At 39.2% G+C, this 27,678-nt stretch overlaps 1 protein-coding gene across 1 annotated transcript in view; it reads right to left on the reverse strand.

Annotated features, from left to right (window-relative positions):
* Positions 1–27,678, reverse strand: part of dennd2c (DENN/MADD domain containing 2C) — a 29,161-nt gene extending 1,483 nt beyond the window's left edge. The window contains exons 1-17 of the mRNA XM_053503741.1: positions 27,145–27,678; positions 21,782–22,923; positions 19,602–19,726; positions 18,111–18,226; positions 17,699–17,857; positions 14,433–14,511; positions 14,246–14,293; positions 11,865–12,052; positions 11,645–11,754; positions 11,312–11,381; positions 11,083–11,160; positions 10,707–10,847; positions 8,765–8,913; positions 8,486–8,663; positions 6,888–6,929; positions 5,575–5,683; positions 2,690–2,932 (exon numbers count right to left, since the gene is read on the reverse strand). Coding sequence (XP_053359716.1) covers positions 2,690–2,932; positions 5,575–5,683; positions 6,888–6,929; positions 8,486–8,663; positions 8,765–8,913; positions 10,707–10,847; positions 11,083–11,160; positions 11,312–11,381; positions 11,645–11,754; positions 11,865–12,052; positions 14,246–14,293; positions 14,433–14,511; positions 17,699–17,857; positions 18,111–18,226; positions 19,602–19,726; positions 21,782–22,695 — 2,749 coding nt within the window. The 5' untranslated portion in view covers positions 22,696–22,923; positions 27,145–27,678. The remainder of the gene's footprint in view (positions 1–2,689; positions 2,933–5,574; positions 5,684–6,887; positions 6,930–8,485; positions 8,664–8,764; positions 8,914–10,706; positions 10,848–11,082; positions 11,161–11,311; positions 11,382–11,644; positions 11,755–11,864; positions 12,053–14,245; positions 14,294–14,432; positions 14,512–17,698; positions 17,858–18,110; positions 18,227–19,601; positions 19,727–21,781; positions 22,924–27,144) is intronic.

Genomic DNA, 27,678 nt, shown 5'->3' on the forward strand with positions numbered 1-27,678 from the left:
CCTGGTTTAACTGGTCACTTCAACTGCAAGTGTTTACTCGAAACAAGAAATTATTTACAAGGAGAGGCACTGATTGACTTGTAATATTTTTCCCCCTTAAAAAAAATAAAATAAAATAAAATAAATAAATAAATAAATAAATAAATATATAAAGTAATATTTTTTAAGGTTATCACAAGCTTCTTGAACTTGTAGGAGGCGGGACTAATGTGCAGACGCACACTGTATAACGACACTACAATGACATTACACTTCACCTTTCCGGTGAAAGCCGAGCTTATTATAACTGCAAAAGAGGAACAAAATATTAAGATTCCACAGATTTGAAATGGTGTCCGTATAATGTCAATGTGTATGGAGAGGGCTGTGGAATTTATCTCAAGTGTTTCATGGAAAAATTTCCTTTTTCTCCTCTCAGTAGCAAACAGCCACCAAACAGTCTGTTCATCAGCATGAACTACAAATAATAGCGACATCTGGTCATAATTAACAACGGGACAAAATACTTCTACTAGCCGCCAGTAACTCTGTAATATAATTGCAAAACCATTACAGTCGAACATGGAGTCTCATCATGGCCATAAATCTACTATACAAACACAACACCACTCACTGAAAGACAGATGTGACAGAAGACATTATTCTGCTGCATTATTCATCATAACTGCTACTGTTTGTGAGTACGAGGGCGAGTCAAAATTATCCGCACTCTGGCTGTAAGAATTATTTTAAGTTCACTTTAAGAAAAGACAAAAATCATCAGCTTTGGACAATCTCTTTGTTCTTTAATACACTTTATTCATCTGTCAACAAACTTTAAAATCCCCTTATTAAAAATGTTTTAGGCTGAGCTGCAAGCCACGAATGCACCGCTGTCTTCACTTCTTCATCAGAAGTGAATCTTCGTCCTCATATGGCCGCTTTCAGGGGACCAGACAGGTGAAAGTCAGATAGAGCAAGATTAGGACTAGCGAGAAGATGCTTTAACATCTCAAAACCAAGTGTGGGCGGAAGTGTGTGGACATGCATCGTTATATAAGCTCCTTAGTCCTCAGCACTTAATCCAAAGTTTAGTCTTCAACTCTTCAATGAGTGTCTCAACGAGCACTGTTGATTGTTGAACCTTTTTTGTGACAACGCTCCAATACTGGTCCTTAAGAATTCCAGAAAACTGTGTGCATCGATTTCCCAGCTGATGGTCGACTTTTGAACTTTTTCCTCAGTTTGCGATTGAGGATGTTTCCTTTCCACACTCTGTCGTTTACTCTAAGACTCGTAGTGATGAATCCGTGTCTCGTCACCGGTAATAATTCTCTTTAAGAAACTTCCACCTTCCTTACAGTATCAGTCAAAATTTTATTTGCACACTGATGATAAATGGCTCTCTACATGTGAGGAGGTTTCTCATAAATCAACTTTCAATTTCTGTGCACTTTAAAAATTCATACGCAGAACATACCTCACCACTGTACGCCTCCACAAAATGTATCCGAATGTATCTCAGCTGTGTTTTAAATATAATTCAGAAATGGGACCATCTATTTTGGGAATGTAAGGAAAAAATAAATAAACTTTTTGGTATGAGGTGCATGATCTGGTGCAGAAAATACTTCGAAAATTCACTTTGTCTCCAACTATATACCTACTAAATTGTAAAACATCAATAGATCTTCCTTTTGATTGAAACTGTTCAAATTGTATTACTCGGAATCTGGGCCGGAAATGTATCTGCATCTCGTCTACCAACTCTAAAGATGTGTTTGGTACAAGTGGCTCATCATCTTTCTTTGGGAAAAAACTTAAATATGTCAAAGGGACACATCTGAAGTATTCTGGCAGATAAGTTTGACTCCTGTGTGGGAACTTGAACAATCATGACCCTTCGGTTATTCCACGATCACTTTTATATCAACAGATTATTGTGTGTGTTTAAATGCTTGCTGCAGGTGTCGACTGTATATTGATCTGGTTCTGCTTTTTTGTTCAAGAAAAAAAAAAAGAAAAAAAAGTTTGCAGATATTCAAACGCTCTTTCATGAGTTGTTTCAGCATCAGGTTCAAAAAACACCAACAACAAACAAACAAACAAGAAAAAACGAATCACTGCACGCTGCTTTTCTTTCATGCAAATCTCATGGAGAGCATCCAGTTTTGCTCGCACCGCAGTTACAAACGAACTGATGTAACACGTTCACACCTGCACAGCCTTGAACAGAAAACGCCGATACGGGAGTGTGGCTAACAGAAGTGGAGTGCAGATCATTTTTCTCTTCTGAACAACAAGTACAGTAAATGCAATTTTTACGACCATTATAGATGTAGATTTAAAAAAACAACAACAAAAAAAACCCTTAAACCTTTTTCCCCCAAAACAACAAATAGAATGATGTAGAACCCAAAATGAAGGTGTTTTTCTTTTAAATAAAAGAGAGGGCTTGGTTAGCCGTGTTATGCCACCTATACGTGCTGTTCCTAAAAAGGATCAACGTTTCTGGTAAAAAGTGCTTCATGCATAATTCTGCATGTCATCTCTAACTGAACTCATTACGTTTGAATCATCATTTTCTGCTTTTCATCAATTTTCAAATAAAAACAATTTCAGGTTTCATAACCTCTACTTGTAAAGGTAAGAAAAAAAAACGTTCTACAAAGTGAGCGATGGCCCTGTGTATGTGACGCTCGTCTCTCACCCTTGACTCCCCCCTTGCGGAGCTCTCGGTCCTGAATGAAGCCGGCGAACATCTGGGTGTCCATGAACAGCTGGAGGAACTGGCGCACGCCTCTGGACGGATGAGACTTTCTGAAGGTTTCCCTGTTGAGCTCGCGGACGCCGTTGTATCCCGTCTCGTTGATGTGCAGCGGGTAATGGCCCACAAGCTCCACGAAGAGTCGCACGAACGCTTCGGACACCAAAGCGCTCAGGCTGCATTCGTCTGAACAGAAGGAAGGAGGAGTCAAACAGGAGATTAACAAATCTCACTCTCTCTCTCTGCATCAGCTAACAAACAGCATGGTTGCATTTGCATCGTGTCTTCGGGAAGAGAGTAAAAAGCATGGAGCTAATGGTCTGAGAGTCGTTTTTTATTTGTATTAGTTTTTCACCTTATATACTATACCAAACAAAAGAGCCACAACATTAAAACCAGGGATGGGACTCATCAGGGACTGGACGATATGGTGTTATTGTGATACCTAGTGTAGGTGTCGATTCGATTTGTACTTCGCTTCTGTATCAAGATTTTATAAATATCCTGATTGGATATTCCATCTCTCATATTCTGTGACAATCTATCTATATATATATATATATATAATAAAACCTCAAAATTGGCGTGTCTGTACAGTAAAGATATTTGCGGAAAAATAATTAGTGGGGACGTAAGATGAGCAATAGAGACACAACCAGATTTATTTTTATTATTTTACTTTTGTCTGTCTGTTTGTGCATGATCAAATAAAAAATAAAAAAACTACTGAACAAATTTTAATGGGCTTTTCACAGGTGTTTTCACAAAGCTTGAGATAACAATTATTTCATCACAATCGACCCACGGGAAGAGAAGATATGCTTGTTTGAAATTTTAATGGAAAACACCCCTATATCATAAAAAAAAGAAAAACAACCTTAAAGAGTTTATCTCGAAATTTAAAAGTACATTTTTAAAAACACTCTTATAAGTGTGCAAATGAAATCTACTTAATAAACACAATCTCGCACCTTCATTCGGCGCACTTCTCTGTAACAAAAATCTGTAGTTCTTTCCGAAATTCAACAGATGGCGCTGTATCTTTTCAAAAATGCACTTTTATCGCACACAGTAAGTGTGCAATTAAATTCCATGTGAACAAAGTCACGGGGACATCTAGTTCTAAATAAACTTAGCAAACAATATGTACACAGGATGCAAATGTGTAAATATGAGCAGATATAGATATATTTTAGATATAATGTAATCCTGTAGGATTATGGAGGAACGCCAATATTATTTCATCGCCTCAAATGCAAGTATATATGAATTCAAAATGCATAAAAAAAAAACAGTCAGTGAGGCGATATATGAATTGCCACAAAAAAGAATCATGATACATCACTGAATTGTTTTCCACACAATTTTTTCCCCCCTCTCTCATTAAACCCATTGCCAGGTGAAGTTAAAAACACTGATTCCCAGGGGGTGAGATACAGCAATGAAGAAAAGGCTTTACAGATCATGAGTAGCAGATTTCTTAATATCAACTGTTCAAAGGAGATTATTGTATTTTTTGGATGCCTTCGGCATTGATTTACAATGTAGAAAGAAAGAAAAATCATGAACCATAGAGTTTCAAACTTTTAAGCGGTAGAGCAGGTTTTTGTGTATAAGACTACAACCTGTTGCAGATCATAAACACCTCTACATGACCGTGGCCTTTATAGCAGCATAACAAAAGTTTCCACCACAGAGATTTCATGGTGTTGCCTCGGCCTCCAAAATGCCCAGATGTCAATCCAATTTAATCCAAACGAGTCTGATCCATGGAGGGCCCCACCTTGGGCTTAAAGGACCTGCTGCTAACATCTCGGTGCCAGATATCACGACACACCTTCGGGAGACTTGTCGAGTCCGTGCCTCGACAGGTTAGGTTGTCTAGGCACAGTGGGAACCTACATAATATCAGTCAGGTGGTTTTTTACACGTTATGACTGATTTGTGTACACGTGTGTAAATAGTGATGTGAAATCTATATGTGCTTCCATGTTCCCTGATGTGATACCAGTCCTTTTTATTAGTCTTGTTCCTCTTGAGGTTTCTTTCTCATGCCATTTGCAGAATTTATTTTTTTCTCCGCGTCACTATAACGTCATTTGTCTTGCTCATTAAAAAAAAAAAAAAAAGCATTAAAATTAAAAATTTCAGCATTTAAGCATGTTATGTTCATGTTTTATTGTGAATAAAATATCGGCTCATGTGATTTGAAAGTCTTTTAGTTTTCATTTTATTTAAATACTAATAATAAAACAAAACAAAAACGTCCCAACTGTTTTGAATTCGGTTTTATGTATGGTTAAAACTGTTACGCAAACAAAAATGTAATTGAATTGATTTTTATAGCGCTCTAGCACTGCAATGAGCACCGTTTTAACACCATAAACGTAAGTGCTTGTCTAATTTGATGATGAAAATCGCCAGTTTCCCATCTGTGGGTTTAGGGTGCCAGTTCTGTCAGCTAAACCATCTGTGCATATGTTGACTGAATCGGATTTGTTTTAGTCCGATTGTGACGTTCGGTTTTGGCGCGGCGCTTGTCTTGTTTTCCGTTTGCCAATTTCAACTCCTGTCATCTTGTCGCGCTTCGAGAATTCAGAAAAAGAAAAAAAAAAATGTTCAAGACAGATGTTGTGCATTAGTCAGGTTGTGTCTTGCTTATCAGCAGTCTGCCTGAAATTAACCGTGTGATGAGTCAAACGTCTTTGAGCATAAAGAAGAAAAAACAAGTACGAGTCATTCCATAAAAACAGAAATAATGCTCAGTTTAAAGCTCATGGCTTTTGTACAGTATGTTCGTCTGTTTAAACAAATGTATGCACGCTGACCTTCCTTCCTGTCCTCGCTGCAGTGTTCGAGCATCTCCTCCCGACTCTCCAGGACTTCCTGCAGGGCTGCTTGAAGCTTGCTAGGGAGGATGCAGTCCTCATCCCCCATCTGGCAGACATGCGGGAATGTACGAGTGCGAGATGCCGAAGATAATGGCGAGAGAGAGAAAAAAAAAGTAGATTCAGAAAGTTTCTAAAGGTGGATGCATTGCTATTATATCCAAACACGAGTACTACATTAGCAATAATGTCTGTACAGTGAAGATATTTACGGAAAAATTATTTGAGGGAATGTAAGATGAATAATAGAACACGTCAAGACTGTTTTTGAAATTTTTGTCTGTACGTTTGTGCACGCATCACAAAAAAATTACTGAACGAATTTTAATATGGTTTTCACAGGTGTATTTAGTTGAGCTTGAGGTTACATATGGGCTTTGTTTCAATCGGCCCATGGGAAGGGAAGATATGCTAATTTGAAATTTAAATGGAAAACATCCTTATATCAATAAAAAAAGAAATTCGACCTTAAAAAAATCATTAGTTCAACAGATGGCGCTGTATGTTTTTTTTAATACACGCTTCTGAGTGTGCAGAAGGAATCTTACACCTTCACTCCATGCACTTCATGGTAACACGTGAATATTTGTTAATTCCAAAATTCAACTAATAGTGTTGTGTGTATATATATTTGTATTGTGTAAAAAAATAAAATTTAAATTGATTAAAAAATGTGCAACTCTGGTTAGTGTGCGATGATGTTTATTTTCCAATATTCAGAACCTAATCAGCTCCTTTAAGACTTCAGACTTCATTCTATTAAAAAAGAATCTTTGAACAAACAACTGTTTACTGCCTTAAGCTATAACCTCTTTCGCAGACTGTGACGTTAAGGTGCAGGTAGAGATTTACAGTATAAACGGATGACAGTTACATCTATAATAAAATAAAAAGATGGGAGGATAGGAACTTTAAAAACTCTCTATCAATGAGAGTAACTTCGCTTCACACTGTGTCAGATCACAGCGCACCTTCATTAATGCACCAAGTTTCCCATATCAGCACTCCTTGCTGCGTTTTATTCCTTACTTGTTCATTTCAGCCGATTGGAAAGAATCGAGAGAACACGTAAATCCAGAAACGTTATTTGGTTAAACGTAATTAATAACGCAGGCCCGGACTTGAACCTCGGATCACACCACTCATACACAAAAGATCCACACCTATTTTATAGCAATATCCTTAAACAAAAATTCTCACACACACACGCACGCACGTCTTTACTGGAAAAGAGGCCAGACCAGGATACTAACCTGCACAACAAACTTGTCTGCACATAGGTCCACAATAAGCACCTGGAACGAGAGTAGAATACGATTTTATATATTAATATATATATATATATATATATATATATATATATATATAAAAATAAAATATTAACATAAAATTTTAACATTATCTTTCAGCAACATACCCAATACTGTATGTCAAAAAGTCTACCAATTGTTTTTTTGTAACCATTACAAACATTTTTAAACAGAGTCTAAAAGAAAAGCATATCGGGGACTTTAAATATGTTAAACGATACACTCTGGAGATTTTATTTACCATTTAGTCTGGAAATTTTTCTCAAGAACATTGATAATTAAAAATGTTTTGGTTTATACAGTCTCGGGTATTTCAGCCAACAAAGACCTTGTTATGTGAGTAGTCGATTTAAAGGTCCGATATTTTGCTATTTCTTGAGTAAAATACGTTAACATACGGCTCAAAGCTCAAACACTGCTCTGTGTATGTAAACGAGCTACTGCTGAGCAACAAGCTGGGAAAGGGTTTCACTTATATGATGTTACATTAGGGGAAAAGTCTAATCGACCCTGGCCCATACAAAAATAAAAGATGATCCCTTTAACGACAAATGCAGTGCTAAAAAAAAAAGAATAAAGCCGGTTGGTTTGGAGGAAAACACGTGATAGTATTCAGCCCTCCCTGACAAGCTAGCCTTAATGTTGCTGTAGCCTTAATGTTGGAGTGCCTCAACAACAGGTGTGGATTGGCTATGACTAAAAGTAAAGAGAAAAATCAGGAAACATCACAAGAAAAAATACAAATAATACCAATAATAATAATAATAATAATAATAACTAGACAGGTACATTTCTACAAAAAAAAAAAAAAACAAAAAACTGAGCCTTTTATAATGACAATCTACTGGATCAGTTGATCTAAAGTGGTTGGTAGGGCGTGGCTTGACAGCTACACAATGATCCTGAAAGACTAACTGATTGCCTGAGTCTCTATGACTATGGTAACCACAGATAAGTTCAGTTCGGACAGGTTCACGTTCCTATGGAAGTTACATATAGCTTGGAACGCAACTGTGACCACTTCCTGTTTCACCATAATTTGTCAATGGGGCAAACTTATACCCACTTGCGGGATATGTTCGGACACAGCTTTCTTGAATTCTATCTTTCGACAAAATATTTGCTCTGCGCTAGAATCTGTCAAAGTTGATCTCAATGTTAAGTCTAAGGGATTTTTTGGCCTGTAAAAAAAAAAAGAAAAAGAAGCCTGCAAGTTAATACAAGTGTTGCTTTGCTTCATATATTTGCTCCATATATTACACTCCTGTTGTGGACAACCAGAGTATGATGTACTTTTAACTTGACTTGTGGTTTTCATCCGAGCTCAAAGCTCCCTGGATCACTACCTGTGATGATAAAAATTCCTACTAACTACCATGTTATTAAAACACTCCCAGCACCAACAATTAATCAAAATCAATGCTTTGGCACTTCCCCATTTTTTTCGTTTGCTCTGACCCAACACAGTTCTATTAACAAACGCCTAATGTTCGCTACAAGTTCCCCTTTCCCTGTAGACCAGACAGGTTTAAGTGACCGACCTCTTCGATGGGCAAATCCAGCAGCTGGTCCAGAGATGGAGACAGCGCTCCCATGACGAAGGGAGTCGGAGAGCAGCTAATGTCCAGCATGTTGGCGGGCAGCACGGGGACAAAGGTGTGCTGCCAGATGAAGGGGTAGAGCAGAGCGAGAGCCGAGTGTGCACACCGAGACAGGGTGCTGAGACGAGAGAGGGAGACATGTTCTCATCGTGACCTTTGACACGATAAAACAGTTGTGTAATTATCTCATGAGTAAAGTTAGATCATGCAGCAACGTACCCGAGTTTATCTGCGATAAAGATGACTCTCCTCTCCAGCAACAGAGAGGCGAAAACCTGCAGCAGAGTGCTCACACTTAGACACTGCAGCAGACTCTCGAAATCCACGTGCTCCAGTCGCGAGTCCACCGGCCGACACAGAGTCAGCTCCTACACATACACAAAAGACCTTATTATAGAGCTTTGTCGACTCGTTGCATTACCCGTATAGTGTCCACATGGCTTCCTCCATCCTTCCAAAAAGGAGAAACAGCTACTCTAAAGTTCCCTTCTGTGTAAATGAGTATGTTAATAGGTGTGTGTGTGTCTGTGTGTGAAAGATGGACTGGTATTGTATCCAGGGCGTATTCCCATCTTAAGCCTGGGATTTCCAGGACAGGTGTTGGATGCTCCGTGACCCTGACCAGAATAAAAAATGTTTTAAAGGAAAAACTTTTCAACAATAAAATTTTTAATAGTGCTCTCTTGGGTAAAAAGTAAGAGCAGCATGTCTAAGTAACAGGATTAACCATGATTATGCTTATGAAGAAATCCAGGACTCTTCATAGACATTGTGGGCGTCGTCCAGTTTTCCAGCTCTTATTCATTTTTACTAACAGCATCATGAAAATAAGGATAATCCTTAACTGGAAAATAAATTATCGTCTGTTGTTTACTTTGATATCAGAACATCGTTCTAGAATACCACAAATGTTCCGGACTGAACACGAGGCAAGTGGAAATCTGTCCACCGTTAAAATATCTAAACCTATTGGGATTTATTTTTGTTGTTGCATCTCTCCCATTATGTAAGGGGATAACCGATATGTTTTTAAACCCGTTTACGTCTTATGCACTGGATGTTTGCAAAGGACATTAGAGAGGTGAGTTTTTTTCCTTCATTAAAAACAATTATGAAGGCTGTTCCAGGATTAAGCCAGTTCAAACATGTTTTCTCTCAAATACATATCTCTCAGATGAATGCGACAAAGAAAATCAACATGACATTGTTTGTGTTTTTTGTTTTTTAGCCTGCACTGCTGCCAGACTGACACAAACCCTCATGGCTTGTTTGGAATAACTTAAAAAAAAAAGTTTTTTAAAATACATTTTTAGAAAAAAAGTCTACTACCGTTAACTTGAATATACGTCGGAATATCAATGATTCATAAGATGAGTTTTTTTTTTTTGGCTGTTTCAATTTGTTTCTGTGATCAAATAATAATAAATAATAAAATAATAATAACGAAAATGATAATGACAATAATAACAATATCAATAATAATACACACATTTTTAGTTCAACATTTTTGCGACGTCATTCCCATATTCCTAAAGCAGTACAATTTTTTAGCGTTTTAAAAGTAATGATAACTTTGGTTCTACATGACGTATCTGAAAACCCAAATGTACAGTGTGATGTCTGACCCTCCTTATTAACTCACACTGGCAGCATGTTGTTTTGGTTTAAACGTTTTTTTTTTTTTTTTAAGATCGCCCCAACACTGCGTTGCCGCTCGGATCTGCGTCGCTTTAGTTTTAAGGGTTAATCCTCCAGAGGGGGAGGCCACCTACCTAGTGAGCCAATGGAGTAAGCGAGGAGGGACGAAAGATTTAGGCACACAGCCATCACTGGCACATGACATGATATCTGCTAGCACAACAGGGAACCGTCCGCTACCAGTTAATCAATCGCGAAGGGCAGATGGACAGATTTTTTAAAAGTATCAGGGCCAAAGAAGGGCCTAGGAATCACCAGTCCCCTCCTGATACGATATTATCACGATATGTTGGTGCCGATTCGATTAAACATGCGATTCTATAAGCATCACGATTTTACGAATAGCATTTATTTTTAAAATCATTTCTTCAGCTTGTCATGTCTCACACCACTACAAAAAGATCACGACGACACGTTATCTTGGACGTGTCTAGAGAAACACAGTTAGAGACGATGGCCTTACCTCATTGCCAGAGCCCGGCAGAAAGCTCTTCACAGTGATGGTGCGTCCCGGGGCAGGAAACGGCGCCTCCATGACGCTGCGCATGAACGGGTGGACCAGCGCAGGTGAGATCTCCCTCCTCCTCTCTACCTCCTCCAGGATCTACATACACATATAGATGCACGTATTTCTATTAACCTTTGAAGTCACATGATGTGACACATCACAGCAGAGATCATGTTCAACAAAAAGAAAGATCAAAATAATCTTTTTTTTTTTAATCACCATGGAAAGTTTTCATCTTTTTACATAAAGACAGGACAACACTTTCATTCCAGTTCACAGTTTACAACCAAAGAGAGAAAAAGAGAAAGAACCACTGGAAACCCCCCCTGACCTTTGCAAACAAATTGAAGCACCCGAGTCTGCTGATGATGCAGTGAACTTCGGGCAGCCTCTTCCCCTTTCCGCAGGGCTGCAGGACACAGCGGCAAACCGAAACACACACACACACATCAAAGTGACGATGAGTCAGCTGTACTGTATGGCAGCAAAACCCCAGCACGACCTATGAATATTCCATCAAACGTATTCATTATGGTCCTGTGTCATGGCTCTAAACTCACCAAGATTTTCCGACAGTAACCAAACCATCGTGTCCCGTCTTCTCCAGTCAGGACAAATGAAAAGGTTTCACTATGGATGTAAGAACAAAAACAAACCATGTTTACCATCTCTGTGCTGCTGAGAAGCTCGGTTCAGAACGTTTTCTTTTTTTTTATTATACGGCACCATAAAAACTGTGACTCACATGAAGAACAAACCATGTTTAAAAAAAAAAGAAAAAAAAAACTTTATGGGCTTGTTTTGAAGCTTGACTCAGCGAACTCGTCAGAATGCAAGAACGTGAGTCAGAAATGTGGTTTGTCCCAAGTCGGAAATGCGGTTTGTAATCTAACCTGTTGATGTCTGCAGATGGTCTCCAGTCCTGAGCATCTGGGAAGCAGAAATTAGGAATGGCTTTTAAGCGATCCTCGGTCTCACGAGACATCCGTGAAGTCTTCTCAAACTGCGCACACACAAAACCAAAAAAATAACCAATGCATGTTTTAATTGACCTCAAATCCAATGTTGCGCTGTGTACGCCATCATCAACGTTCCTCACTGGTTCTTCTTTACCTTGGTTGGGAACTGCTGCGTGATCTCGGGGTAGTACGTATTTCCAGGGGAACGTTTTCTAAGTGACACCACGACAAACAGCTGGAAGAGTTGCTGCTGCTGCAGCTGGATGAGATCTCTTTCCAAAGTACGATACCCTGGTCTCCTCTTCAGAGTGGACTGCACGTACACCAGGCGCTGGGAGCCACCTGATCAAGATAGTGTGTGTAATGATAATAAATCGGTAAAATTAACCCCGGCATAACATGAAACATTTTTATATGAACCATTTTATGGAATTTCTTGGACAATCCAATGTAAGAACTACTTAAAGCCTGGTAGAGGTTCCTTGTTGCATTTGCCTTTAAATGAAGGGAATGGTGATGATGAAAACAATGATGATGCAAAATAGCAGTAGGCATGCAAAAAACTTAAAAGTAAAAAATCTGTTGATCTGCATTGTTTTCATTTATTTGCACATGGTTCATTTTTGCTTATTTGCACTGTGTGGTTTGTGGCTTTCTTTTTTCTTTTTTTTTTGTGCACATTGCTCTTGTAGATGGTGTAATCTCTGTAAAAATTCTGTAGCGCAGTGGGAGATCAACAGCTGCCACAAAGGGGATTTTCAAAAAGGGTTTAGAACGATGATGCAAATGCATGCCTTGTGATGGAGACCGCATTGAGTCGTACCTTTGTATAGAGGAAGAGTTACTCTACCAACTTGCGCGTCAGTAAATGAAAAAAAAGGCCAATTTATGCATTACTTTCAGTACAACCGTTGTGTTATTTTTGCATTAATGTAGATTGTTAACTTTCACTGCACTTTGCTAGGTGCTTGCTATATAAAAGTATAAGCAAATTGCTTTGTGAGAACGTCAACTGTTAAAAGCGCTATACAAATAAAATTTTATTTAATTTAATTTTTTTTTCTGGTCATTTTAAAGGCATACAGCTTTAGCAGGCCTACTGCATCTCTATCATCAGCCAGGAAGGATGGGTGACAAAAACAAACAAAAGTTACATTGCAATAGAAAACCATAATGCTACTGTATGTATTTATTGGTCCTGCAATATCGGTTGGTCTCGTTCAATGCTGCAACTTTTTTATTTTTTCCCTTAACAGAATGTATTTTTCATTGACTTGAAACATGATATTTTGGGGAATTAGCCAAAAATTTGTACAGCAAGTCCACGACTTATGTACAAGTTCCGTTCCAGGAGCACATTAGTCAGATTTGTTGGTAAGTCAGACTTGTTTGTAAGTCAGACAAAGTGAGTCTTATACACCTTCCTCTCACAAGACTGCACCTCCAAATTGCGAGGAGAATCCCGGTGACGCAGCGGCGTCAAGCTGACCTTGTTTAAAGGGAACCTGGGAAGGTGCACAACATTTAGGACTTTGGATATTTCATACAATTAATTGTTTGACTGTAAATTTGGGCATCTGGTGCACCGCAGTGTCTATTTTTTGTACGATAAGCGCGAGCTACTTCCACGATTTGTTCGCAATTTGTTTACAAATGTTCATAAGTCGGGGAGTTACTGTAAAGCCTTACATACACATACTATAAAATAGGGCATTATACTCATAACTTATTTACTCTAAATGCAAAATAATTTTTTTTTCAGACTGCATTTTCATTGTGTCAAACTCTTTCTTGGGTCTGTGTCTATGCTCTCTTAACAAAGCTGCCCCAGGCTTGATCTGATTGGCTGTTTTTATGTTCTATGCGTCACAAAGACTCAAAGCCAATCAGAGACTGGAAAAAGTTCTGAATGACTGCTTTAGATAATATGTCTTGCACACATTGACTTGGACATGCACCTATGCACGTGTGATGAACTCTATGCTGCGTACCTTACTCATTTATTTTGTGCTAAAGAAATCACAGCAGGGACGGATGGGAAAGTTTATTTTTCGGTAGTGGAGAATGCAGGATTCAAAAACATCTAGAGCTTCAGAAAGAAACAAACAAAGATTATGATTTAGAATTTGTATTTTTTATCAAAAGATCGGCAATCGTCCCATCCCTATCACACAGGATGTATAACTGTCAGTAAGCTGACATGGGAGGTTTCTCTGTAAAGCTTGTGTCATTAAAATTCCGTATGCTAAGCTGTAACCTCTCTTCTCCAACTCCTGGATTGCAGAAAAACCTACCGTTTTATCATAAACTTACACGCTCCTGGAACTACTACAGTGAACTGAAATTGGCTGAAGGTCTTGGAATCAACCAAATTTTTTTTTTAAATAAACCTTCTGCAGCAGTTGTGCATCTTCTCTGTTCCACAGCAGACAATTCATCTGACTCTAACTTTAAATTCTACCTGAGACATTTGAGTGCTGGGAAAAGCACTGTAATTCAAGGTGCAGGTCTGGGAAGTCAGATGAAGCAACAAACCTTTTTTAGTGATCTCTTCAGGATCGCTCTCTGTTCCACTCAATTCATCTGAGAGAAAGGATAACCGGGCAAAGAAAGCAAAAAGATAGAAATGTATTTATTAATAAATGTATTTCCTTTAACTGGCTGCCAGAATCATTATACCTTTGTACAATATTTCATGAAATTGACAAGATCGTGTCCGTACCTCTGCTGGCACTTGTCTGGTTTTTCACTCTTTTTTTCCCTCTCTTGGCCTGGAAAATCTCTTCGATCCGGCTCACATACTGCACAACAAAAAACATACAGATCAGTTTAAATCATCAGTTTCATTTATTTATTATAGTTTTTTTCCTAACGCTACAGTTTAATCTGCCGGGACTCATACTCAAAATAAAAATGCATGACATGATATGAATGTAGGCTGCACTGTATAATTAAAGGCGCCTTTTTTCATGAGTCAGACAAACACATTTCTGTCTAAATACTGTGAGAGAGGAAACAAGTTGGACAAGGCTTTTATATCCTGGGTAACATGCCGCCCAAACAAGTCTCATACTAGAGACATTATGACAGCTGAGTGGGAAGGAGTGGGGGGGACGTCTTCTGTTCTTCCTCTGATAAGACACAGTGCCTTTTTTTGTGATAACGTTAGCATACAAGAGTGATGAAGTTTATCATTCCAGTGAAGACGCAGTTCTTTAAAGCGGTGGCGTAAACCCTTGAGCTGCCCTTTGACAACATTGAAGCCAAAGTATTTAAGGCAGACAATTACCAAATGATCTAAAACATGCCACAGATGCAATCAATCAATAATTTATTTATGTAGCACTTATTCACAACTTCAAGTTGACCAAAGTCATTTACATAAATAAAGAAGACAACCGATCGATACAAGCTGTAAAAAGAAAAATAGACACGAATAAATTAAGGAATCAGGAACAGACATTAAAACAAAAAGCATAAAAAAAGAATATTATTAAGAATAAAGATCAACACAGGATAAAACAGAACACTAAAATTATATATATATATATATATATATATATATATATGTATATAAAGAATTTTAAGAGAATGTTATTATAAATAAAACAAACATTATCTGACTATTACAAACTAAAAGCTAGTGTAAATACATGCATTTTTAATTTGGATTCAAAAGAGGCCAGTTCTGCAAACGGATAAAATTTTAAGGGGTAACGAATTCCATAGTTTGGGAGCCGCTACAGCAGATAACTGATCGTCAAACCGTAAAACCAACTGAAGTCGAATGGTATATAATTTTATTCTTTTAAAATGAGAAAAGCCTACTCTGTGGTTAAGCTTTACCACAAAGGCAATGTAGTTTAAGGAAAATATGGAACTTACCCCTGTTTCTCCACATTGTACCGTCATTCTTAGATGTCCTTCTTATGATTTAATATTTTTTAATTTAACTTAATGTAACATTAATCAATACAGGATGGCTTAAGACTTTTGCACAGTACTGTATACCAGATAAACTGATAAATTATCATCAGCTAGTTAACAACTTTTTTTCTGATCTGTTGTAAACTCTTCTAGGGGTTCCTCTTAGTAATAAAGAAACTGGAGAACAATGTTGAAATGATGACACATGAAAAGTAGAGACAGGTGATACAGCGCGCACGCGCGTGCACACACACACACACACTTCTTCCATGCCTTTCTGATCATTGCTGATAAGCCGTGTAAAGAAAATATTCAGCTGATAAGTCACAAACTAACAATCTTCTGATTCCTCCAGTTATCTGGTATACAGTACTGTGCACAAGTCTTGAACCAGCCCGTATTTCTTCACAGGAAATTAAATATTACTGATTAGACAGATGAAATGAAAGAAAATGCAAAGAAATCTTTTACTGCGACAGGCTGAAGAAAAAAAAAAAAGGTTGTTTACATAAACACCAGCTGCAACCTCATTTCCCCTCTCGTCTGTTCCAATGACTCAGCATTCAACATCACAAGCATGCTAATCACCGGCCTGATCATCAATCATCTGTCATCATCTGCACTTGTTTCTCACAGGTTCATGCCTTAAGTTATGCTTGGATGATTCATAGGTCACGGTGAGGCTTAACAAACAAAAGCATTTCCCTGAAATTGCTCAGGTTTAGGGAGACTGGACTGAAAATGAAAGACAAAAACTTGCTAAAATGAGGACAAAAAACAAAACAAAACAAAAAACAGAAGGGCTATTCAAGACTAAATTTAAAAGTACAAAAAAGTCTGACTCTTTGTAAGCAATATCTATCTATCTATCTATCTATCTATCTTTTATAAATCTAAATTTTAAACTCTACTTGCCTACTTCACAGATTCCCATGTTTTCGTGTTTTGTTTTTCGCAGCTCCCAACACAACGGATTTAACTTGTCAGCTAATTAACGACTTTTTCTGATGTGAACTGGACAACACTGAAACATGCTGGACAGAAGGTCCTTCATTACGAGGGTTCCCCTTAGTAATAGAGGAACTGGAGAACAGTGTTGAAATGATGACACATGAAAAGTAGGGTCTGTTCATTTTACGTTTATATTTATTTTATTCGTTTTAAATAATCCAAGCATGCAGATTTGGCGAGTATCTTATGTTCTAGTTGACCTTTATTCCTGTAAATCATTGTGTCCTTTCTTCGAACTTGTACACAGCATGGATGCTTTAATTTAAAAAAATAAATGTTTATATGCTGTATATGAACATGCAAAAAATGCAATTAGAATGTTTGAAAATGTTAATTTAGATTAAACTACTTAATCAAAGCGTGCACGCAGTTAATGATAACATTCTTATCATAGATTAGTTTTAATTACACAGAATAATGCACTCTCTGCGAGCATCATGATAATTGTGGCAGATAAACAGTAGTATCTACATCGCAGATCAAATTTAGGAAGAACCACAATCTCTTTACTTCTCTTTTATATATTTGCCTTGATACCTGGTGAGTGATACGCCTTACCTCTTCACTCGCCTCTCTGGCTTCGGGAAAGCAGCTTCCCTCCATTAGTGTCATGTGTTTAAACTCTCGAGTGCAACGTTTAAACTGTTAATACGTGAATCACTCTGAATGTCTCTGAGGTCACCAGATGACTCTACCCTTTTGGAAGACATCTCCATTTATAGCTAGTTAAGTCGAAAGTTGGTAGAAACAGACGGCATGTGACGGACGATAACGGGCTCCACGTCTCAAAAGCGCTCCATAAAGGGCATTTCCTGCTTCCTGGACGCATCACCTCATCATTTCCTCCTGACACTGGAGATAATATGGGGTTTTTCTTTATTTAGTTCATCCTTGGCTTTTTTTATTTGATCGTCAGTTTTGCTTTCAGAACATCTGAACACACATTACTCTGCCTTATTCAAGCGTGAATCTAATGTTATACAACAAAACTGGTGAATCAGGTTCTGTTTTGTGTTGTTGTTTTTTTTGTTTTTTTGCACGTGGGATTACCTGAGGCTGGCGCTGCGTTCTGTAGGCGGCGACTGGCTTTGTCGCTGGCGGCCTAGGTGTGCCCAGGTTAGAGGATTGGAAGTTTGGCATGGCAGACTGCTTGTAGACTTCTTGCAGTCGGTCAGCGTTGACTCGAAGCGTGAGGGGTTTTGGAGGCAGCTAAAAGTGTGGCAGAACACATAGAGGAAGTCAAAAAGGGGAACATGTATATCAATCCTGAAAGAGATTTTCAAATCAGTTTCTGATTTTCAATCATGGTTTGTGTCCACATTAACCCTTGTGTTGACCCTGGTTACACCTGACCAAAGTGTTTAGTGTTGGAAAAAAAAGAAAGAAAGAAAAACATTATCTACATATAACTACAATATCAGTGCCGGTGCATCAGGGAAGGGAAGTCGCTCCCGAGATTCACCTTTGGGGTGCACGGTGTCCGTCTCTGCGTGACGGTCCAGTTCCTGGACCGCATAATGGGGATGCACATCGGAGAAACTTTGATGTCTTCATAAGGGTTCTCGCGCAATACGTCCGCTACACATGAAGAGTTGAGACACACAGGGCGTGAGTACAGTAGCAACTGTCATGAGACACACAATTGCATCATACTGTTTAGTAAAGATGGAAAGCTTTAAACAAGGAACCCGATTTAGCTGTGTCAAACCTGGGACTTTTAATTGCGGGTGGAAAAACAGAACGAGAGCGAAAGCTACGTTTATTTCTCTAAACAATTTCCTGCTACACTAATGCATTCATAATACCCAGCGATTCACTAGTGCTTGGATACCATCAAGGTTTTTTTTGTTTTGTTTTCTGCCTGCTTCAGGTCTGAGACGCTGGCCTTCTAGGAACTCCTTTAATGAAGAAATGGCTTGGAGCGAGGTCAGGACTGTACAGGGGATGTGACAATAACTCCCAGATGAGTTCCTGTAATGTGAATGACTGTGTGTACACTTCTCCCAGACAGATGCGTCTTTTCTACAAGTTGATGCCAAGTGCAGTGGCAATTGGCAAGTTTTTATTTATACCTATATTCAGATAATCCGATTATGTGAGGGGGGAAAAAATCCAGATTCACGAGTCAGCTTTTAATCAGGTTCGTTCCAGTAGTCTCTTTGCAATTAGTGAAGTTATTAGTTTAATGACATTTCCCAATAGTGAAAAAGTGCTGCTGAATTCTCGATTCTTGATCAAAAAGACAGATCATAAACCTTTACCAGGAGCTCAGATGATCTTTTTTTTCCTCCTCAGTGTATTTAAATGCTCTACTTCACATAAGTGATAGAGCAAAGTAAGAAGACATTTATTTAGCCAACTGACTAATCTGTTATGTATTTTTGATTCCAATCTCTTCCAGGGTTTTTTGCTAATGAGTCTGCTCTTGAGTTGCTTCTTTGCTTAGTTAAATATTTATTTAAAAGCATTTTAAAAGTTATTGTTATTAACTATCTTTTTTTTACCCTCCTTTCTCTTCCTTTTGTTTGTGCACATGTCCAGATTAACTGGACACAAATTTCTAAGCTAAAACATTCACGGTTTATCACATTCCCTAAAAAAAAAAAAAAAAAAAAAAAAAAGGTATTGTTTATGTGACAGCTCGAGTAATCCTGTAACTGACAAATCAGACCCTAATCTTATCATCAGTGTGAATTAACCCATCTATTAAAACACACACACTGTCAAATCTGATGATGTCTCATGTTGCCTACTCCAGGTTCCCTGAGCTGGTCTCTCACATTCCAGATTTCCCAGCATGCCTGCAAACTGCTTGTTGAACATTTGCTTAGCTGCAGCTGTTCTGTCGCAATCTTCTCCAAAAACCTGTCGTTTCGCCCTCTGCGTTTCATCACCATAGCTTTTCGGTTACGCATGTGTTTTTGGCTTCCTCTTATTCCGAGCCGAGACTTACAGATGATGTCTTCGTAGACGCTGTCCTGTGACCGGGTGTGGTACAGCCCCGAGCGGCGTGACTCCGTCTCCCTGGACCCCTGCTGAGCCGTCCAGCGCACCACGTCCTCGAATTCGAACGACTTCCTGTTGAGTGACATGATAAAAAATAAGGGTGGTTTCACACATCATCTTTGTGCAAACTGCAAACAATCTTTCGAGTGAATGGTACAAAGTTCACTTTGTGCGTGTGTGTGTGAGAGTGTGTGACTTCAGGTCAGAGAAAAAATAAATAAATAAACCAGGTGACATCATGCCTTTGTGGCCCATTACAGTCATTAGTGGGAATGTGTTACAGAACAGCTGGAAGTCTAAACCAGACACCAGATTAAAGGGAAAAAAGACTGAATGGAGCAGGGGAAAGGTGCAAAAAAATTACTTAAAAGAAGAGTGTGTGAAAATGGTTAAAAAGGGGGGAAAAAAAACAAAAACGATGTCAAGACCTTTGGACTGTTGGCTGAGACAGAAGTAGGCCCTGAGGAGACAATAGGCACAGACTCTCACAGAAAAAAATAAAAACCTGACATCACAGCTGGAACTTGGCCAGGCCAGCTATTCTCACCCTTCCATCTCCTCGGCTTTGACGAGTGGAGAACCGAAACTGACGGCGGAGAGGATTTTAGAAACTGAACGCCCAGGCCAGGTTTCAGGCTCTCGAATTTTGCACGTCATGTTAGTATAATTATTTGTGCATGCCGTTTAAGTAAGAACGAGTTTGATGGCAGAACTGAAAAGGTATGACATCTGGTTCTTTGCTAAAACCACAAAGACAGAATTTGGCATAAGCGAGTTTCGGATGGAGTCCAAGCGTCATAAAAATCCATGCTGTCATTAGATAGCATAATCAGAAAGGATGTACACATCATTTATTACATTAGCTGATTGAGTCCTCCCCCCACCCCAACTACAGTTGGGGACACCAAACAAATAAAGGCTCATATATGAGCATGGAGACCTAAAAGCTCAAATATCTTAAGTCTGAATAGTTACAAAAATGTTCTTGGAATAAATTTAACTGACTCTTGTTGCTTATCTTTACCACAGTGTTGTTTTAATTTGTTTACATTTTAAGCAAAGTCACAAAGAGTCTCCAGCGAATTTTATTAGACACAAATACCACTAGTTTATTTTTTTTTTTTAGTTTTAATTACCTGCCAAAAAGCAGCCTAAAAGACGAAAAAATGACAAAAGCAATGTATAGTTATCCAAACTGTTATACGAAACCAGGATTATAATGTTCACCTGTAAAAATAAATAAATTATTAAAAACGCAGTTTAAATAATAAGTAGCATGCATCCTAATAAAATGACTAGCTAGCTCAGTGAAGTTTTCTGCAGGGAAGCATTAAATTACCATTTTACACAGACGGCGTCTCCAGCATCAGAGGTTTTTATACAGACAGACGTGAAGTTCTAACTTCTAAAACATTAAAGTCTACAAACAGACAATGATACGATTTGATTCGTAATAGGTAGGTCCATTTGTGTCTTATTAGCAGCCATGGTTGCAACTAACAACTACACTCACGCACGGACAAACACACACACTCTCAATCATAATTGATTATTCTATTGATTATTGGAACGATTAATCAGATTACAAATGACACATTTACTTAACAAGCCTTATTCAGCCATCAGCCTTTAAATTTAGCTTGAGGTTGTTTGCGCATGAGGTAACTAACAATCAAAATAATAAAGACTTGTCTTCATTTTTTTTTTTTAATGGTCTTTTTATGAACTTTCCTAATGAAACAAACTCTAAAACTCAACTAAGGTAGAATCTGAGTAGCAGCTATTAATCATAAAAATAAAATAAAGCGCAAAGATGGCGTATGGTTTAATTCAGTGAGCCTCACACTTACATGTCACCTGCATGAGTTTGCATGAGAACAAAGTCTAATGAACAAATCGACGATTAAATTTGCTGCCAACTAATTTGATGACAGATTTTAGTGGATTTATTGCTGCACCCATATTAACGTCAAGAGACTGTGAGGGAATATATAAATAAAATATATATCAAATTGTAAACAAATTACTGATGAACTGTGATAATTGTGTCTTAAAACATGCTGTTAGTTAAAAATAATTAATTCCTGGAAGGAGTAAGAGTAACCGGACTCATCCTCATTTACACACCTGTTCTTTCTGTTTCTGGAAATGCCATTGCTAGTGGCGGCAGGACAAGGTGGAGGCGGGACATTGGGTGGGCAAATGACACCAGGCGTTCTGAGCTGTTTTGGTTGGCTCACAGGAGAAACCGAATACACAGGTGGGTTGTTGGCCCCTTGGTACTGGAACGTGCGTTGCGGTTTAGGGGGAGGTGTGACGGTATTCGGGAGGCTCGTTTCAGCACCTGCAGTGGATGAGGTCAGGTGTTTAGACACGGGTGTGGGATCTTTCTCCTTCTTCCAGGGTGAGTCCTCTCCCTCCAGTTTCCTCCAAAAGCCTCGAGAGGTGTAGAAGTTCCCGGGGGGCAGGGTATCCTCGGGATCTTCGTCATCGTCAGGCAGGGATACCATATCGCTGTCCGTGACGTGGTCCGCGGTGTCGCATTTCCGCTTTAAAGCGTCCGGTTTGTTTACGGGATGCAGAGTCCGTGTTAGTCCTGGTGATGATTTGGTTCTAGGAGTCGAGATGACGCTTTCGTTTAAAAGAGGCCGGTTGTGCTCGGGATCGGATTTCTGTCCCACTGTGTGCTGTTCGTGAGTAGCATGGGTTTCCCTGAAATCCAAACCCAGGGTTTTGGCTGTGGACAAATTAGCCTTCGCGTGTAGTCCATCGGTTTTATTGTCCAACAGAAAGCCATTTCTTATATCTGCCGAGCGAGCAGGTGACACAGGGGTGCCCTGGACTTTGGGCTTCCCTCCATGTGCATCCTCCTGCTGGCTAAGTCCCTCCCACTGCGAGATCTTCTGCTTGATACAGACGCCAGACTCCCGTGCCAACACTCTCCCTGAACCAGACAACTGGCATGCAGCTGCTGCTCTTCCTCCACCTCCACTTCCTCCTCTGCCTCCCGGTTTGCCATAGTCTACTCCCAGGGCCAGCATGGCGAGCAGGCCACAGAGCAAGCCTGCGCAGACTTTACTGCGCAGACATCATATCAGTAAGCCCATGTGTGTTTTTGCCATCGCTGGACAAGATGAAGTTGTCTGCAGAAAGGTAAATCTCTAGGATGAACGTCCTCAGCTTTAATCTCAGAACAGGTTCACTATATAGTAACACACGCTGATGTTTACAATTCCCAGGTCTTGCAGCATCATTTAAATCAAAACAGCCTAGGAAAAAGAAAAAAACATAAATGAGTCAAGAATGAATAAACAAGCTTGGCTGAATGGCACCAACAAATGCTACAACAACCTTGTTGCAGTAATATGCATAAAGAGAGGAAGCAGCAAAGAGCTGTCTGTTTCAAGGTCAGCGGTGGGCCAAAAATAATCGAAAACGGAGAAGGACAGAGACAACGGCAGGAAGTAGAGGCATTGTGCAGGTCATCTGCGGAGGCCCATCACCCACATCAACAAGGCTATGTTCCCCCCGCCTACCCTCTTGTTGCATTTCCCTCTCTAGCAGGGTGTCCCCCCCAAGTACCAGCGCACACTAAAACACTCACGTATAATGTAATTCAATTTTACTCCCTGAGAAACAGCCCTTTCAGAATGGTCGTGAAAAAAAAGGACAGGCATTTCAAGTATTTTTACATCCATACTCACATAATAGACAGACTTTTTTGTCAGAGCACAAGAGCAGCCTTTGAGGACCCTCAGGCATTTTTCGTTCAAAGAGGGAAATAATATAAAAAAAATTCAATATGCAGCCTTTTTTTTTTTGAGAATGTTAGAAAGCTGAATGTAAACGCTCTCAGGGCTTGAGCCTCTCAGGCCTTTGCCGGAGCTAGGATGGAACCTGGCAGCCGTAAGACGAGCGCCTCATCCGCAGCCAAAGCGTATTGGACACGTTGCACTTCGCGCTGACGAGACTGAACAAAAAAATGCTCGTACGAGAGGATGGGATGGAATCCTACAGCACAGAGCATCTAAAGTATCATAACGGTAATAATTTTATTGTGCAAGATTCCATGAGACATGGACACATATGGTGTCTTTATGCTGTTTGACCTACAAAATAATTATGTGCTGGAATCCGAGCGAGATCGGAGCCAAAACCCTGCCCCTCGGATCAGAGCGCAACATCAACCGAATGACCTACTTGTGTGCACGTGTGAGTGCGATTATGTGTGTGGGTTTGCTTTGTCTGTCTGTTTTGCAGGATGATTTCCCCTGTGCTTCCTGAGATGCAGGAAACAAGGATCAGCAGAAAGTCTATAATGATGGTTTGTCATCGTGGTGCATTCCAGAACGATTTTTTTTTTTTTCTGGAGAGAACGATGTTTAATTTGAGCATAACTCTGCAGGCTGAGTTTTATAACTCTTGCATATTCTGGCCTCAATATTTTGGCTGCAGGGTCAAGGGTTTGTCACAAACAATGCCTTTCTGGTGCAAACAAACCACACGATTCATTACAACTAATTTTTAGAGGTTTACATAAAAAAAAGGTTCTGTTAAATGTATTTGGTTTGGGCTTTTTTTTTAAACTGAGGGATTTAAAAAGGAGAAAACCATAATTAATGCATGGTATATTTAAATAATCTAAATCTAGAGTTACTTTATTACTCAAAAGTTTTCCATTAGTTCCTTGAAACTGGTATGTTAAAATACAATACATCATATATATTCACAATGTGTTTTAGGAGAATTTGGATAAAAAAAAAAAAAAAAATCATCTGCCATCCATTACTCCGAGTTTAAAATAGCTGATGCCATCCTGCACTTCTGTTTTTGTAGACTTGTATTGTTTCCGAGAGCATGAGTCAAATTACCCTGTTAAAATATACAACGGACCGCTTTTGACCACCGAAGTGGTTTCAAGCGCACTTGAAAATAGGCCACCACAAACACTACCAAGAACTTTATCTATTCTTATGATCTTATCTGTCATGTTTATGTTAAATATATTTGTGGTGGTGTTCATCCGTGCATCACCGGCTTGAGGCAGACATCACGTCGCAACACATCACGTCGCATTACTATTCTCAGGCAGAGGATGTCTAATCATCCAGTCTGACACCACACTAATACAGAAGAAAGAGATGAGTGGAACGGTAATAAAGTCAGGTAAAAGCTGCCAAAACTAAGGAGCTTGTCAACCTGATAGATTTTTTTTTTGTCATCTGGCAGTTTCAGAATTACTGCCGAGAGTCATTAATGACTTCATTCATCTTTTATACCGCTTTATCCTTTATACAGGGTCGTGGGCGGCCTGGAGGCTATGACCGAAAACTATGTGCAAGAGGCAGTGTACACCTTTAGAAGGTAGGGTATAGTTATGGGTCGTTCATGAACGATTTGTTCTTTTTAAACGAATCTTTAACGTGACTCCGAAGAACGAGTAGTCTCGGAGAATGATTCATTAGTTTTCCACTAGGCGCGCATGCGCAAAGATCCGAAAAACTCCGTAGGTTATGTACAGGAAACAGAATTGAACGATTCTTTCTCATTGACTCTTCTAGTCCGAGTCGTTCGTTCTTTTGTCACGTGACTCCCATAGACGCTATGCAGTGCAATAGATTAAAAAAAAAAAACGAACGACCTAGACTAGAAGATATGATGAGCTACTTAATCTGTTTATTATAATATGTCCGTAGCTGCATTGTAATATTTTCATTACTGGAACTATAGCCATAATTTGTGTATTTAGACGTGTTGGGAGTCTTTTTTTATTGAAAATGCAACATTTTATTTTATTTCTGATCAAAAATACGAAATGAACTAAAATACTCAAAAAGAAGATTCGTTCATTATGATGAACATAATTCAAACTTTCCATGACTAGTAGGGTGCCAATCCAACTCCATGCACACCCAAAGCAAAAATCGAACCTTCAACCCTCAAACTCACCGCCACCATGCTGCCACCAGACAAGTTGTTTTATTTTATTTTTTTTTAAAGGAACTACCACAACAGATAAGCATCGTGTCACAGTGGCCACCATTGCCACCTTACAGATTCTGAGTTTTATCCCTCCGTCCAACTTATACTCACTTAATAATTATCTATACCGCTTTATCCTGTATACAAGGACGTGGGCGGCCTGGAGCCTATTCCAGTAGACTTAGGGTACAAGGCAAGGTACACCCTGGGTGGGGTGCCAACCCATTGCAAGGCACACACACACAAACTCCCACACTCACACGCTCTTTCACACACTACATTGTAAAATTTGGGAACGCCCATTCCAATATCTAATCTGAGAAAACTGAATTACGTGAAGCAAACCCACCAAGCACAAACTTCCCGTACACACTTAAGGCGGGAAAAATCGAACCTTGACAGGGCGACAGTGCTGAACAACTAATCCAACGTGCCGCCACCTAGTCTCTGTACATGTTCTCTCTGCTGGAAACACTGTGACATTGGTTTCCTCCAGGTCATCCATCCAAAAACACGCCACGGCTAGTCTAAACATGCCCGTAGATGTGACATGACGTGATTTGATGTGATGTGGGTGTCCCACTGCCTTCCAGAGTGCACACATCTCCTGGGATATTCTCCAGACGCCCTGCATGTGAACCTGACGTCGATGTTTGGTGGTGACAGAAGATCAATGAAGGAACGAAAGATAACACGACAAAATAAGAAAACTGGAAAATCACTAGCCGAAGACGGTCTACCAGTTTGACCAGCTTGGTGTGTGTGTGTGTGTGTGTGTGTGTTCAGGCAGCTGCTCGCTTGATTTATTTTAAGCAGCCGTGAGAAACGAAGGCGAGTGCTGTAAATTAGGGGAAAAAATAAAAAGCATGAAGGCTTTCATTTGTGGTCGAGGGACGACGTTCGAGACGTTGAGATAAAGGGTCTGCCTCAGACCCCGAGATAAAGCGGACGCTTTGTTGTCTGAGCCACCTGCTTACTTACCCACAACACCACTGGAGCGTCTAATGACTGCTTGTGCTTTTCAGAGGGGGAACCTTCAGAAGAGTCGAGCGTAAATGAGACATTAGTTTCAAAACAACCCTTAATTATCCCACATATTCCTGAATAAGCCTGACTGGCAGTGTAAGACACTTTGACTTAAAGGTATGCACGAGAGGAACCTTTCTTTTTTTTTTTTTTTTTTTTAATAGATGGTGTGAAAGAGTTAAAAACACGGATCAGTTCTGTTCACACATGCCCTGCAAAACCGTTACAAACAAACCATCTCAGGATAATATGAAGTTATAATCTCTACTAAACTAACTTAGACATTAAACCTGGACAATTTTAAGACAACATTAATGCTGTTTTGTTCACTGAAAACTCAAAGCAGAGCCAATTAGCAAATTAAAACCCATAACCACGACGTTTTGTCGTGAGAAATTTTGAACGTTAAGTCTGAAAAACTGAGATGAAAAGTTTGCAAACCTGTAATAAATATGGAAAAGTCGTTAAAAAAAACTACTTACCTCAGATGGGTTTCAAAATACTACTTCAAACTTTAAACAAACCAAAAAAAAAAACACAAGATTTCCACACAGCTCCGCATTTCAAGGCGAATTTATTAGTCTTTGGGAACAAAACTCGAATTTTAAAATATTTTTTAACAACATAAACGACAACAAAACTCGTTTTGGTTGTCTAAAAAAAAAAACGGTCTGAAAGTCTGAACGCGCAGGCTTGACATGAGTTCTCGAAGCTAACGCGGCTAATTAGCCTGTTAGCTCACTCCTATTCATTCTTCCCTCTCTCACTCCGTGTCTCTCAGCCGCCCTCAGAAAGAAAAGCAAGTTTTTTTCCACACAAACAGCATTTCCTTCTTCTTTTTTTCAGAGAAGTTGAAAAATATTTTTAAAAGTCATTAAAACAGGCTGAAACCTGGTTGGTTTGTGGTTTAATCCTGTGAGCTCCTGTGTGTTGTCCTGCTGTCAGTTTGCCATCTGAGCAAAACTCTCCCCAGAGTGGATCAGCAGATGGGCTGTGACCAAACACACTTACACACA

Source organism: Clarias gariepinus, chromosome 9 (assembly GCF_024256425.1).
Source record: "Clarias gariepinus isolate MV-2021 ecotype Netherlands chromosome 9, CGAR_prim_01v2, whole genome shotgun sequence".
NCBI classification, from domain to species: domain Eukaryota; kingdom Metazoa; phylum Chordata; class Actinopteri; order Siluriformes; family Clariidae; genus Clarias; species Clarias gariepinus.